Source organism: Anoplophora glabripennis, unplaced genomic scaffold, assembly GCF_000390285.2.
Source record: "Anoplophora glabripennis isolate ALB-LARVAE unplaced genomic scaffold, Agla_2.0 scaffold32, whole genome shotgun sequence".
Lineage (NCBI taxonomy): Eukaryota > Metazoa > Arthropoda > Insecta > Coleoptera > Cerambycidae > Anoplophora > Anoplophora glabripennis.
The window spans coordinates 2,055,897-2,072,109 of NW_019416220.1; the positions used below are offsets into that span (position 1 = coordinate 2,055,897).

Sequence of the window (16,213 nt, forward strand, 5' to 3'; positions counted from 1 at the left end):
ATCACCCAACAATGAGTGCGTATATTTCATATCTTTGTAATATTGTCCTTCCTATAAAACTTATAAACATTACACACCGACATTTTTCTATTTAGACACTAGTTTGTATTTGAACAGGTGGTGTAAAAGAAAATTTTATCTATAGGAGTACTTATCCTAATGACATATTAATTTAATATTTACTGAAACATGGCAAGTGTTATCTTTATTTAAAGTAAACATAGGGGTGATATTTTGAGCCCTGGTTAATAAATATTTAGTTAACTAATGCCTCTATTAAAATAATCAACCGATAATGCTCCTCTGGTCTTATTGTTTATATTTATTAATTATTACTAAACACTTAATAAATGTGAATAAACCAAGGCTTCTTATAGGCTCTAGTACCATAGGAACTACATCTCCAACTTAAAGAAGATGCATGTTTTTCAGTTTCTCCTTTTGGTTTGAATGCATTAATGAGCAATTCTTTGTGACTTTAAAATGTTCGGCATTTCTTCAGGACTACAAATTTTTCAACACCATTCGACATTATTTCAAACAAAAATATTAGCAAATTTCGTGATTAGAGCTCTGCCAAAGAAATCTCAAATCAGGTATTTGTATAAATTCATATTTTTGCATCCCTGTTCGTGACGCTCATGGCAGTAACTGAGATGTTATAAAACGACAAGATCAATATTTGGTGCAATATGCTAGAAGAAACCACTTTTAACGCACCTGTCAGTTACTGGACTGATTACTATTGGATAGACCATAAAAAATGTTACTGTGACTTACAGGTTTTCAAAAACTAAAAGGCATGTGCCATGTGTTAGCAAGAATTACTCGAGGGCTAAAATTAAAATATTGCATAATAGGAATAAGAAAAGCTAAAATTTTGGGGGTAACGTTATGGCTGTTATTGGAATGCGTCAGTGCAATTGGAGTGAGTTGACGGGTGTGGTGCGGGTTGACCATTTACAGTATTTTGATTTGCTGAGTCACACCACTGTTGGGACGTCATGCGCTTAGCGTTCTGACGACCTTGCCTTGGTGGTAACGGCCGCTTAAAAGTGAGTCCAGGTCGAAACTTTACTACCCATTTGTAATTCATTAGAAAATTAATAATTTCGTTACACAGCAGAATCTATTTTTATATTTAAGGATGTTGGGACATGGGTTTTTCTCACAAAAAATTAGGATTTAACATAAAGTTTACCACAAATGATAATTCAGGTATGATAAGTTACCAGGGTTTTATAGCACACATTAACAGGTACGACCAAATTCTGAATGCAGTTGTTACAACAATGCGTTGGATGTTGACCTCCTAGTAAAAATGTTAATTAAAAATTTGCATACATAGAAATTACTAGATAATCCTGATCAGTATATGTTCCAATGCTAAAATTACCACATGCCAACACTCACTCAAACGCAAATATACAGAGTGTCTAAAAATGCAGCCACTACATACGTGTCCTGGTGGTTACACAGTGAAAACGTTAAAATTGGCCGCAATTTCGTTGTATTTAAAGAAAGACACAGAAAAAATAAATATGTAATTTTTTTTATTTCTCGCAAAGAATTAAATGAATTTATTAAGTTAATACCTATCGTTAAAAACAAGGAAGTTATCGAATCTAATATTTTCGCCTGATAATTCTGTATAATAAGATCAACTACTATATAAAAATGTTGCAAACAGAAGTTCAGGTGCTTGTGCAGAAATATGGTCCTGATCTGGAACATCTAGTTTAAAATCCGGATCTGGCTGCGCCTGAAGTCTCTTTGTTCAGGAACTCAAAAAGAAACCCCTTAGGAGTATCGCTTTACGGTGGCATTAATGTAGAACAAGAAGCACAAGTGCTTTGAAGTTGGATGAGATTATATTGAAAAATGACATTGTACCTATAGAAATACGTCTTTGTTCTCAAATATACTGCCGTACAATGTTTCTTTTAATTTTATTTAAAATCATCCTCATGTTGTACTGACTGCAAGTGATGATATATAACTAACTGCATTTGTAAGAGATACAAAGAATTGTAGGTTAGGGATGAATGGAGGTGTAACAAATTTGTAAGTAAAAATTTAAAACGAATCTGTATGAAAATAAATTCAGCATTCTCAGTAGCTCTATTTTTATACTTAACACATGAAATCCATCCAGGACGTTTCTCTCAAATTGAATTCGTACGGACAGAGATATTTCTGTATAGTAGTCGTTCCAGGAAAAGTTACGATTCTTAGATCACCAGCTTCGTTTATTTGAAGGGTATTGTATAGAGGAACTGTTGTAGTCATAGGTAATCCCAGTTTTCCGTAGGTAGTTGATGTAATAGTATTTGTTTGACTTTGCCCGGTAATGGGATTTATAGCTGAGCAACGGGATATTGCTAAAATGCAAGACGTTATGTTCTTGTAAAGAATTATTTGTTCTTCTTCCAGATCTGCTGGATTATCCGCACTGGCTTCAGTGTAGCAACGAGCTATCTGAAACATAAAGGTAATTGCTAACATGTAACGATTATTTAAGATTAAAGTTTTACTGGAAAAGGGATTTATCGATAACTGAACATGAATTTTGTTTCAATTTATTTCAAAACCCACGGTTAAAGAGACGGAATAAGACAGTACACATCTAATATTTAACTGCGTCATTTTCTATTGACTTCACGTTACCGGAAATCTGTCCGCCACGATAAAACGTCTACCAAAAGGAAATATATTTACCAATAAGTCAGAGTTTACTCTTCTTATACATCTAACGAAAGCACAATATCCGCTTACGCAGTCTGTACTGGAAGAAGCTGGTGTAACCTGAAATATTTAAAGTATCTGAGCAATGCCTTTGAAAATTATTTGTGTATAAATTAATTTTATGCTTAGAAAGGGACGTACAACGTTTTCAGCAAAAATTGATGGTTTCAAATAAAGATTAACATTATAAATTTGTAGCCGAGACTTATTGACAAAATAAATTATTTCAAGCTGACTAATTTGATTAATATATTAGCTATTTATTTTAAAAATCGTCTGCTTTATAGCACATGAGTAATTTATATTTCGGCTAGAGTATTTTAAGAGGGATTTACATTAAAATAATCATTAAGTTATTACAACTATGAGAAAATTCCTAATATTAGAAAAACAGCATTTAAATCGAGCCCACTGAAAATATAATAACAATTTAAATCAGGTTATCATAAAATGTTTTGAAACTATTATTCTATTTCGTCTTTTCATTACTGCCAATATCATAAATTAACGTTATAGGTTGAATATGACGCAAGGCAACAACTGCAGTTATGCAACGCAGTATTACAAATTTCGAAGTTAGGAAATATCCATAATTCCCTAAGTTGAATTTACTTGAAACATGTTTCACTTACTTCAATGATACCGGCACAATTGTCGTATCTGGTATCGGTCATATACAAACTAGCGCAGTCGAAGAGTCGACTTAATGACGGTTGGTTATTGTTTGATCTAGAAGCCAATGTAAAACATCCCACACAAGCATCAGCCAGAGTCGATTCGTCTTCGTTGGCTATGTTGGTGCACATCGTATTAAAAAGATTGATTAGTTGAGATCTTAAACAAAATTTTCACAGTATTAACTAAATTTACAAACAAATAAATTAAAATATTCCAAGCTTACTCCTTGATGTATGTCTTTAAGAGGTTTGCCTTTGCGTCTGGTATAAACTATTATTTTTAGCTGCCATACATACAGGTAAGTAATTCCCAAAGCGCGACTTATCTACCTTATCTAAATTCGTTAATTTTTCTATTTGAAAGCAAACAATTAATAGATCAAGTAGAATTTAATGTTTGAGTGTAATTAATACAAGCCGTTAAGAGTATTTTAAGCCAACTAGTAATAAACGTATTATGTAAATTAGTATAGACATTTCGCATCACGTTCTGAGTAGAAGACCAGCTGATATCACTAATTACACGTGGTGTGTGCATTCTATTACTTGTTTATCATTCAGATAAACAATTACATTTCCAAATCTATCATGTATTTTTAATGTAGTACTTAAATACAAAATGAAAAAATGGCCGCGGAATTTTTTTTTTTATTAATGAGTTAGAAAATACTTCTCAGACGTAGAATATCTGATTTAAATGTTGGAACGTATCTAAACAAAATAGTGTATAAACTCTGCCAATAAAGTTATCCTGGTATCCATATAACAGCGAACAATACTGGACGTATTGTGAAAGTTTTTCAATAATTAACAATTGTTTTCAAACAAGCTATATTATGAAAACAAACTTTTTCATTAAAACTTTGTCACTATTGAAAATTTTAGCGCGGAATACTTTTGTATAAAAATAATTTTATTTGTACGATGTAAACAAACTTAAAAATAATATAAATTAATTCTAACAAATAACACGCATCAAAATAGGATTTGTGTGAGAAGGGGATAGTTTACTATTCTTTACACTAAATATTCAAAGGCAGTTAATTGACTGAAATCAGTGTTATTTTCTTACATCATGATGGTCAATGTTGTGTTGTCAGTGATTTTTAGATAGATAATGTGACTCAGACATTAGATACTGATCTATCGATTCGATAAATATGAGTTCATTTGTGATACAATTGGAGTACAATTGTTTTTTCCTAGAAACCATTGGACAATCGATTGAAATGTTTACTACATGTTAATACAAAGTTACTGTCGCTGCAAGCTGGTGTGTTGGCAAATTTATGAAATAAAAATTTAAAAACATGTTTGTTTGGAGAATGATAATATATCTAAACAGAATGGTTGATATTGCAAAAATATTGTAATTCATATGAATTTTATAACAATTTATTAGACTTATTTTCTTGATAAAATTATTTATAAACAGAATTTGTGATTTTTGGGAATTATTTTCTGTTTTTCAATTACTCAAATTACATATAATTATACAATCCCATCAAATAGGATGTATATACATAACTATATATATTTTTTATTTGATTATTTTGATTTAATGAGAAATACATTTAGATATTTTATAATTTCTACGCTATAATTTCTACATTATATTCTATTTTTAACACGTCACACGTTATTATTTCATTTGCGATGGATGTTTCTGGTCTGGCAATAATAATATTTCTAAAACCTACACGTGTAACACACTATTCTATATGTATGTAAGTTTGTATTGTTAATGTACGAAATCTGAAACAACCTGTATAGGTACGTCCTTACGTGTTTTCTTCACAATTTGGTTTTGTTTTCGGTTTCAGGTCTTTCTTATAAGCCATAGTATCCTGAAAATCATAATTAAAAAACAATAAATACGTTAATTATAATTTATTATTTTTTTTCTGTAAAATAATGAGATAATTTGAATAATTAAAATTATTATAAGTATGTGAAGTACGCAATAACGTATTAAAAACAACATAATACTGAAACAATTAGTACATAAAAATCATTAATTTTGAATGGTATCATAAGAATTAGATATGGTTCTATTACTTTGTTTAAAAGTTTTTATAGTTAATTTTACCTGTAACATGGTTACAAATATTGATGGAGAAGATTTGTTTTACATGACAGAGCAGTTATTGACCCTTAGCAAAAACATTACTTAAACAAAAAATGTAACTTGGTTGCTGTCCAAAAAAATCATAAGACAAATCAATGTCGACTGAAAATTGTACCGTGAAAGAATGCTAGATACTTGTTTTATAATCCAACAAAAACAGCGCAAATTATGTTCTATGTCGTCACATTTTAGGAACGGAATTAATTATTTACATGTATTAGTGCCTTCTAGTGTACCTTGCTATTTTGTTATCCCTTCTAGTGAAATAAAGTTAAAGTATATTCGGACAAAATGCAGTTGCCAAAGAATTGGTGAGAATTTATTTATCAGTATATAAAATATTTGAGTAGAATTTTCAGTCTTAGAGCTTATGAAAAAGAACATAACTAAAATAACTATAATTTGTTCACTTAAATTTCCGGAATCTTCCCTTTTAAATTAAAATTAAGACCTAAATAACAATTAACTTACCTTGGCTATTAGAGATAAAATAACCAAATAATACACTTTAAACATTGTTGCTAAATACACAAATATAATAAACTTTGTTCTAAATTATAAAATATTATTTATTGCATTATAAACATCCCTCCTCTTAACTAAAATTACATAACAGATTTATTTACATGCCATTTTCAGTAATTGGTTTCATAACATCCGTTTTATATTTCATATTCACTTATATAGCGACAAATATTGCAGTAATGTGATTCATTTACAAGTATTGTGCATTGTGTGAAACACATGCTTATCGCTTTATATTTAAATATAACATTCCACTAATTTAATCGCCCTCATTATTAATTATTTTTATACCCTAACAATTTAGTAATTATTGATAAAGAAGATCCACGAGATTGAATAATAATTTCAGAAACTGTGATGAAAATTTTAATATACTTATACATACATATAATATAAACATAAACATAATTAGTTTGATCTTCCCGAAAAAGCCCTAAATATAATAAAGCCAACAGCCAACGAAACTGGATACTACCAATTGGAATTCAAATGAAACTTCTTAGATGATAAAGATAATAAGGAATATTCTTAAAAATATGTCGATAAAGAAATTTTAGTGTAAATGTATTAAAACCAGTAATTTATTTTCTATTATTTAAATTTTTACTGCATTATTTATTTTATAAGTACCCGCCTTTTAAAAAAGCATCCCAGATGGCTCTGAACACGCGCTGACCATCCGACCCATCCCGAATGTCAACGAACTGCATACAAACTTATTTGATTTTTAGTGTTATTCGTTTGATTTTTAGTGTTGACATCCAGTTATAAAACTGTGTATTATTTTTCATTTAAAAGTAGCCATTGTATTCACGTTGAAAATTAAAACGACCTTAATGTAGTGCAACGTAAACGGTATTAGCATAAGTTATTAAAAAGCGAGGCAATCAAGTGTGCAAAAATTAGGTTATTGTAGTTTACAAAAAACAATGTCGTCTGAGGGTGCCGTGTGTGTTATATCGGTAAATTAACATATATCAGTACGCATAAATATTACTATGTGTGATATTGTGTTCTCGGTAATTGGTTGTGTACAAGAAATTCAGTGTTTACGTTTTCGTTGGGGGGACGCTAACTGCTAAGAAATTTGTTGCAACTCTCATCCTCTTTAAATCTAAAAAGTGTTTGTGTAGCTTCGAACTTTCTTCTGAGAACTCCCCGAAAAGCGGTTCCAGCTAAAAGTAGGTATGTAATATGTACTTATGTCTGTTGGATTTGTTTTTGAACTCTTGAAACTCTATGTCACCGTTGTTAACTTTGTGAATACACAATCATATGAAGATATCCGTAACACAAATTATAAAATCTAAAAAAATCTGTAAATTCTCCCTCCTGAGGTTCTCCTCCTGTTCCTCCTGAGAAATTCCTGAACTTTTTACCCTAAACATTGTATCAATGAAGGTTTTAGATAATAACACGTCAACAAATTATTGTACTCTTATATAGGTCTGTCATATTCTCCGGAGATGGTTCCTTGGATAATTTTAGACCAAAAATCTTTAAGGCATGAAGGCTCTAAAGCCACTGGTTTTCGAGATATACGGCGTTGAATTAAAAAAAAAAAATTAACTATCCCATAAATTGACGGAAATAGGACCAGTGGAAGGTTTGTTTGTATGGATACTGACTTCACAATTAATAAATTATTATTTTTTACAAGCAGCATTAGCATGCATACGAGTATAACTTAAAATAGATGGATTTGAATTAAAAGTACATAATTTTTTCTGATATTGTTCCTCCTTTCAATATTCTTTAAATTTCTGTAATGTCTAGCAAGGGAAAAAAGTTATGAACAAAACAAATTTTGAGTTCTAGGTAAAGTGCCCTCTAGCGGTGCATAATGAAATTTTTCTCTGACTGGTCCAATAGAGCCTCATCTACTTAGTGGGTGTGCCAAATGAGAGAGCAATCGAACTTGAATTAAATAAGTTATTTAAATAGAAAAACAAAAAAAAAATTGAACTTTGACTTGCAAACAATTGACAATTCAAAAAAAATTTCATTACATACTGCTATTATTTTAATCCGTAGTTTCCTGACGGACTTTCAGAACACCCTGTATACAGGGTTACAACTTTTTAATTGTCCAATATCTTTCTTGTTTTAAGAGTTACAGAAATGGTTAAATGAGAAAAAATTTATAGAATTGCTGTTGTTATTGTTATGTAAATAAAAGTTGCCGTGTTAAAAAGTATTAAAATTAAGAAATTTTAAATTAATTTGTAGAAAAAATTCTTTTTTATTAAAATTATAAATATATTCAATATCCTGGATATTTATTGATGAAAACCCCATAAATTATACATGGTTCCCCTTCCTTCTAATGAGGCAAAAATTCAATATGGCGTCCATAACAAAAACAAGTGTTAACTACCGCTCAGCACACATTTGAAGAGATACGTTAATACTGATAGCAAAAATAGATTCCTCACATCATTTAATATCAGGCTACACAATTCTGTCCTAAAACTTTGAGAAACAAGTGAAATACGACTAAAAAATAAATAGCATAAAATCGATTTCCTTCAAATATGTTCGGAACTATTCGGAATTTTTCGAAACGAGTCCATGATCGGCATAAAATTCTGCACCTTCTTGCTCTGTTAACAATTTCTGTAACTTAAAATAAGAAAGATACCTGTATTGGACAATTAAAAAGTTGTAACATTGTATCTACCAAAAAATATATTACGTATTACAAAATTCTTATTTCTAATTTCTAGATTTTAAGCTTATGCCTTAATATTATTTAGCCGTAACGAAGTGATCAACCCTGCACAGCAGTTTCATATGCCTAGGCTGCACAGCTTAAATCTAAGCAGAATCCGATCCTAAATCGAACATTAAATTTAGTTACGAAATGATTGTAACTTAGGCTAGCGTCCTCTGCTCAGTTAAAAAACCGTATGAATCTAGATTGGCGAAACTATAGCGGGTCAAACTCTGAGGCCCTTATGTACAATGTATTTAGAGTCACTGAGGAGCATATCATATGAAATAGGAATAAATAAAAAATAAGATAATAAAATGAGAATGAACGTTAAATTAATCCATTGAAATGTTTAGAGGAGACTTAGCCTTCCCTGCCTCCTCTGAAAAGCCGCCAATGGTTAGGACTAATTGTATTATAATTAATTAAAAGCAAAAATTCATTGAATCGGTTAACCAGTGGCAGACATACCCTGAGGCATTTTGAGTATATTTCGTTTTAAGTACTTGAAAAACGAGTCATTCGCATGATTTTATTCTTTTAAATTAAAAATAAATTTATCATATAATTTTATTTCATGGTACAAAAATCTGTAGCTTAATTTAAGGGCAAATTCAGATTTAATTATTTTTCGACCTGTGAAAAAAATTAAATATGCACATTCTTGTGCCAAAAGAATCAGTCAAGGGTTATTTTGTGAAATTATTTTCGCATAAACAAATATCTCTCAGTTTAAAGAAAGATCAAAACTAGGGATGACGTTTCATTTTGAAAACTTTCAAAGGTATTTCAAAAAGAAAATTTATCGGACTCATCCCTAATTTTGAAAATGAGAACAGATTGATTTTTGAAACGTTAATTGAAGTGCGTAATGTGTATTTTTTATTTTTGATTTAATTATTTGCTTTTTTCCAGTGTGAGATTTTTGGGTAGGCAAAAGTATTTCATAAGTTAACTCTTGACAGATCTTTTTGACACAAGGGTTTATTTGATTATTTTTTTATTTGTTTCACAGATTATAAAATAGGTACCCAAATGGAGAAAAATCTTAAAAAAAAATCTAAATTTGACTCTTCTAATTCGCATCCAAAATAGGTTTTTTGTTAAGCTTTACATTAGACAAATTATTAAAATAGTTAGTACTATTTGAAAATGCCGATTCGTTTACTCTTCATTCTAGAAAATTTTTAGCCCTATTACTGGTTCAAAATCAGATAGAAGCTCTATGCGCACACCTGTCCATCTTGCCTAACCTACGCCACTGTTCGTGTTATTATTTTACAACTTTTTATGGGTCTAACCTGTAATTGTATGGATCATAAGTTTTATTTTTAAGAAAATGTAATAGAAGTAGGTACAGTAAACACAAAGTTTACAAGTTAAAACAGTTAGTTATTAAATAATCAATATGTCTGCGCACAGAGGTGGACTGACAGAAATTTGAGCCTATTATGTCGCAGTTTCAAATAAAATCTACGTCCCATTTGAAGTTTGAAGTCAGATAATACAAGTTTTGTCAAGAATTTACTCTACAGTAGTCCTTATTTTAAAAACTGTGAATTGATAAAAATGAATAACCTTGTTACAATAATTTTAACGGCAAAAAAATAATCACATTAACAACACGATGAATAATAGGCTTACGTTAGATTTATTAACAATGTGTCAACATTGTTTCAATGAATAAGCGTAGCCTCGTGATATTTTTTGTAAAATAACATAAGAAAACTTGGAATGGTATAGAACTGATATGGCTAAATAAGTTATTTCTGAACGTAATTAACTTGTTTTTTGTACCGATTGTTTGTGAGGTAGTTACGCCTACGCTTAAGTATTTTAAAACAAATTAATAAACGGAGATGAAATATATAATCGCACAATTAGATATTGTCAGAGCTGAACCGTGCTCCCAACATTCGACTGTTTTATATCAAAGGTCGTTTACCTATTAATGCTGTACATTTTTACAACAAGCTTACTAAGCAATTTCAGGTCTATAAATACCATTTATTTAAACAAAAAACATAAAGCTTTACACTCTCGATAGGCTTCATTATGCTTACATGAACTTTTTGTATGTAATATGTTACGTAATATTGTATTTTTACACGTTTGAGATATTTATTATTTAATTAACTTATATTTAGATCATTTCTTCTCTACACTTTGATCTTATTAGACCATGAATAAGATGAGGTTCCTTTAGGTTAAATTACGGTACATCTAAACTTACAGATTGAATGGGGAATTAACGAATTTTAAGATTAGAGAAAACACGAAGTAGTTGAATAACAAAGATGTTTATGTAAAAAATATTTCTGTGAAATGGAAAAATATCAACATTACAACGTAACGTAGATGCCAATGACATGAGAGTAATGACTCTTGAATACATTTTAAATCTTCTAGAACATAAAAGAGAAATCATCAGTTTTACGTTCGTTGTAGGATTGATGTATGACTTCTCGAATTGCGCATTTATAGATGTACATATGAGGAAGATCAAAATTTTCTTATTTTACCAAACTATAATGCAAATATGTGTATTTTTAATATTACATTTTTGAGATGTGTACCTACAGTAACTGAAAACAAATGACCTCGGAGAAAATTTCGTCACAGCTATTAGGTAGTATCATTGTATAAGTAAATATAATGAAACAAATATTTTTACAATATTAGTTTCTCAAGAAATACAAACTTTATGGAATTAAAAAAGTTATTATTCCTAGCTGTTATTTCTGGAATATGTTTTTTAACTGAAAAATTAAATCAGTAGAATTGTACCATACTAAAAGTTTTTTCTTTACGTGCTAATAGTTTATGATGAAACTATTAAAAACTTAATTATTTCCGATCAATCATGTGATTTTGTTATTTGAGTTTCTTCTTACTTACGTGTACGTCAGGTAAGTGATAAAGCTCCACAATTACGTTATTCCGATGTAAACTGGCAATACCCTCCTAAAGTAACAGTTGTGAAAGTTTCATCTGATTAACTTATATTTTTGGAATTTCCATGGTATTATGCACGGCGGAAGTTTGTCGCTAATATAACCGCAGAACAATAGAAGGTATCATTAACCTCACGAAGGGCAAAGTTTTAAAAAAACGAACAGATCAGATAATCAATTGAAACGAGTTAAGAATATTAGTGGCAATGTTAATTTCACCTATCTTTTGAACCACTGAAACAATTAGCTTTTTACTAAATAAATACGTTCTTTCATTTCTGGACTCCTCATAGGAAATTTATATTTTATAGGTATTGTAGGCCTGTTAGGGCTACAGGTTAGGGATCCTTGGTTCTATATGATACCTCTTTGTTTTTCTGTCTTTCTTATAGTAGAAGATACGGTGTATAGATTTCCTTTTGGACTGATACAGCAAAGAAATTGCTCATTTCGTGATCTTATTGAAACATACAGTCTTCAGGTGCAGCAAAGCTTTTAATGCCATTTTTTGTTCAATAAAATAAGACATAGAATGAGTGGACGTGACAAAATTGAATTATCACACTATAGTGAGCAAATAATAATAAACCATTTTATAATGAAAACATAAAAAATTGAATAAACCACCTATCAGCTCTTTGAAACAGCCTTGCAGCCCTACCAATTGGATTTTGGTGAAATTATCAAACTATTAACTATGTACATAAAATTTTTAGATAGAAGCTTAAAAAAGGTTAAGACTAATTCTGTCAGACAACAAAGGGAAAGTACATATATTTCTGTATTATTGGGAAAATAGGAGAAATAGGAGAATAGGTAACAAATTTAATGTTAGAACAGCATTTTATTGTCAATGACGCGCCCAAATAATGATTTTCGAAATTCAAAAAACTACGAATGCAATAAATATCATGTTGGAGAGACCTCCCGACCCGTAAAAATTATAATAGACAGCACAGAGATTATATTAAAAAATGAGAATTTTAGAAATAAAAAATTTGGAGAAGGAAAATAATACCCTTAAAAGAAAATTAAGAGACCGTGATTATTTTCTTGAACGGTGAAAGCAAGGGTGAAAGATGTGTTCCAAATTATTCCGTGAACTTGTTGTATAGGCCAGGAACTATAGGGAGTTGGACGCTACTTTTTGTTTCGGCAAGCTGAATTTATCACTACAGATGCTAAATATTATGTACAATAACATATTAGTTTTCACAGTCATAAAAATGGGGGGAAGATTGTTTACAGGCTGGTTAATTGTATAATTTTTACGTAAATTCACGTTTTTCGCTTATAACTTTTTTCCGTTAATTTCCACGAGAAAAGAGTAAAGTACTTTTTTTTCGTCAAGAATCGTTGAAAAACAACGGAGTTAAATGTATTATTTTCAAGCGAATTTCGCTTTTTTAACGGCAGGACCATGAATATTATCGTCATTTTCTTCGGACTCGCTGTCGTTCGCTTCCCTCACCCTTCCGCCGCGCCACGGCTCGCCGAAAAATTAAGCGACCCACTGACTTTTCACAATATTTCTTATGCACTTAACATACTTCCACAAATAAAATATTTTTATCTGGCAAATTACTCGGGTTGCCGGTTATGACAGTATTTTTTTTCACCGCTACCAACCTAATATGTTTAACAACAGGCCGTCAATTTTGACAGTTTGTAACCCCGTTGTTTTTCAACGAATCTTGACGATTTTTTTTTAACTTAAAGCTCTTTTCATAAGCTTTCCGAATATAATATATAACTATATCACGCGCGTGCGTCGTATATTCCGTTTTGCAACTAAGGCTAAAAAATAAAAAATAATTTCAGGTTGCAAATTTGAAATTAAAAAAAAAGATATATTTCAATGTATTATTATGAAATCTACCATGAATAAAATCAATGCGATTGTGGAAAATGCTCGGAATCGTCCACACCAATAATTAGTTAATTTGTTTATAAGGCCATAACTTGTAGACTATTCAACTTACCGATTCCAGATTCTCCAGACGTTCTGGTAATAATAACGCAGTTTACAAATGTTTAATTCAAAAGTCATAAATAAACTTCTTGTTTATAACTTTTGATCTAATCAATATTTTTTGACACTCGGTTTTGTAGGTCTTTTGAAGACGAAAAAAAAGTACTTTACTGTTTTCTCGTGGAAATGAACGGAAAAAAGTTATTGTACATAATATTTGGCATCTATAGTGATAAATTCAGCTTGCCGAAACAAAAAGTCGCGAAATGGTCATTTCCCAGTTCTTTTTCCTGGCCTATGTAAGTATCCTTGTTAACTACAAATTCTAAAAGATGAAGTAATAATAATAGAATAAATATCAGTTGATATATCACTATGTGAAAGGGGAAAACAAACAAATTTAAACTGAAAAATAATTAAAATGAAGTCATTATAAGTTCCGAAGACGAAAACATAGATTTTCGAAACTATGTATTTTCTTTAAAAATAAACCTTGACTGATCCACAAGGCAAAAAAGATGTATGCACCTGAAACTGTTTTATTGTTATTTAGTATATATTTTTTGTATTGTTTCAAATTTGAAATCATGTTTTTTCATACAAAGCAGGAGTTATGTGTGATAATAACTTAAGTGTAAAATTAAAACTACGGAGAAATGTGGAAAACATCCGGTTAGAATTCGTTCACTGTAGCAGTATAACACTTAAAAAACAATTCAATAAATATAATAATTGGATTTGTAAAATTTAGATAACACAAATATTGACGCGAATACCGTGTCCGACACTGATTTAGCACCTTTCTGATAAAAAAAAGGGTTTACTCAGATAATAACGGGTAAAAATATGAATGTAATTCTAAGAATTCGCTAGATCTGCTGTATGAAATTATGAGTGTAAGCGTAATTATAATAAAAACACAATTAATAATAAAATGTGAATAATATTTGGGTGTTTTTTGAGGCGCGAGTGGGTCGCTGTTTCAGCGATTACTCGAACGCGCACTAGCATCGTAAATACCCATGACGTGACAGAGTCATGTTGATTCCCTCAAATCTAGAATTAAGTATTGCGCAACGTTGAGCCTGGTCATGGTCAGAGCGCGTGGAACTCGGTTCGTCACAGATAAACACTCCGCCACAGAGTGTTGCGTTGATAGGTTAGACTAACTCTGCTAGCTTTAGTGTATCTATCGATTTTATTTTATCAAGCCGTTACTTTAGACGGCGAACTTACAAACGTAAACATAATACTTACCACCTTGGAAAAATTAGCAGGGAATTCACTTGTTTATGGCTAGGAGTTCTTGGAAATATGAAATGGTTTTTTCTAAAATTTGGGAAAGCATTTCTAGGAAATATCAAATAACAATGACGCCGTACAAATTCTTTTAACGATGTCTCGCCAGTACTATCTTTTTGAATATTTTTGCGTCTTAATACCATGTTTTGATGGTATTATTTTGTTTTTGTTCTATCATGTATGTTTACCTTGATTAAATTCAAAAATATATTATTTTCAGCTCCATTTACGTGCACGTATATTTCCAAGATTATAGAATTGTTTGTTTTAAACATGTTTGGTAATTTTATTGACACTTAATCCTATTGACATAAATTCATCACGAAAGCACCACAACTATTGCACGCCCAGAAATCGTATCCTAATCAAAATTAAAATTTTATGAAAAATATTGCTTTGTGACATACTAATTGTTGCCATTTTAAGTGTTGTGTATCATCGAGACAATTTAATTTAATAACGTTTTGAAATTCTATTTAACAGTATAATGAAATAAAATATCTGCAACTGATATGCCACATAATTATTTCGCTTGTGTAGTTAATCAGCGTTATTCAAAGTATGAAAATCATTAAATAATTGAGCAGTTTGATATGTTGCATAAAAATATTAAAATATTTGAATTATTTAAAAATATCAAAACCGTGTCATTAATGTTATTATCCTAGAAGCTGATTAACTGTAGTTGTAGAACATTTGAAATAGTAATTAAAAATAATAGTAATTCAGATTAGCATTGCTTTTGACGGAACATTGAAATAGTTATTGAGGCGATATTACATAATTAGTACATGTTGCGTTTATTCGTTTAGAAGAATCAAATAATTTTATATGCAGCTTATTTATTTACATTTGAAACGTCAAGTATTTTAAGAGTACGATTAAAATTAACCAAGATAAAAGCGTGCAACGAATTAACACACTTTTCTGTTCTTGATACAGCTAGGATAGTTTTCGAATATACCGTTAAGCTAGAATACTTGTAATACATATTTTTAATGAGTCGACATAAATGTGCTCGGAATGCTTTATGGTAATCTGTCGTTTTAGAATAGGAGTTTCACTATGAATGATAAAGAAATCTGCTTTACTGTTAGTAACTCCTGTAGCATCGACAGTAAAAATATTTAGATTAGATTTTTTTTTGTAGTTTGAGAAATTATGTGAGGGTTAATGTGGGAAATAAAAACGATTTGC

At 30.3% G+C, this 16,213-nt stretch overlaps 1 protein-coding gene across 1 annotated transcript; it reads right to left on the bottom strand.

Annotated features, from left to right (window-relative positions):
• Window positions 1-1,935: 1,935 nt before the first annotated feature.
• Window positions 1,936-3,441, bottom strand: LOC108906248. Its single transcript, XM_018709462.1, has 3 exons — window positions 3,378-3,441; window positions 2,719-2,805; window positions 1,936-2,478 (listed from the first exon to the last, which is right to left on the bottom strand). Exons 1-3 carry the CDS (start codon window positions 3,417-3,419, stop codon window positions 2,134-2,136), a joined length of 474 nt encoding a protein of 157 aa, XP_018564978.1. The 5' UTR covers window positions 3,420-3,441; the 3' UTR covers window positions 1,936-2,133.
• Between the last annotated feature and the right edge of the window lie 12,772 nt (window positions 3,442-16,213).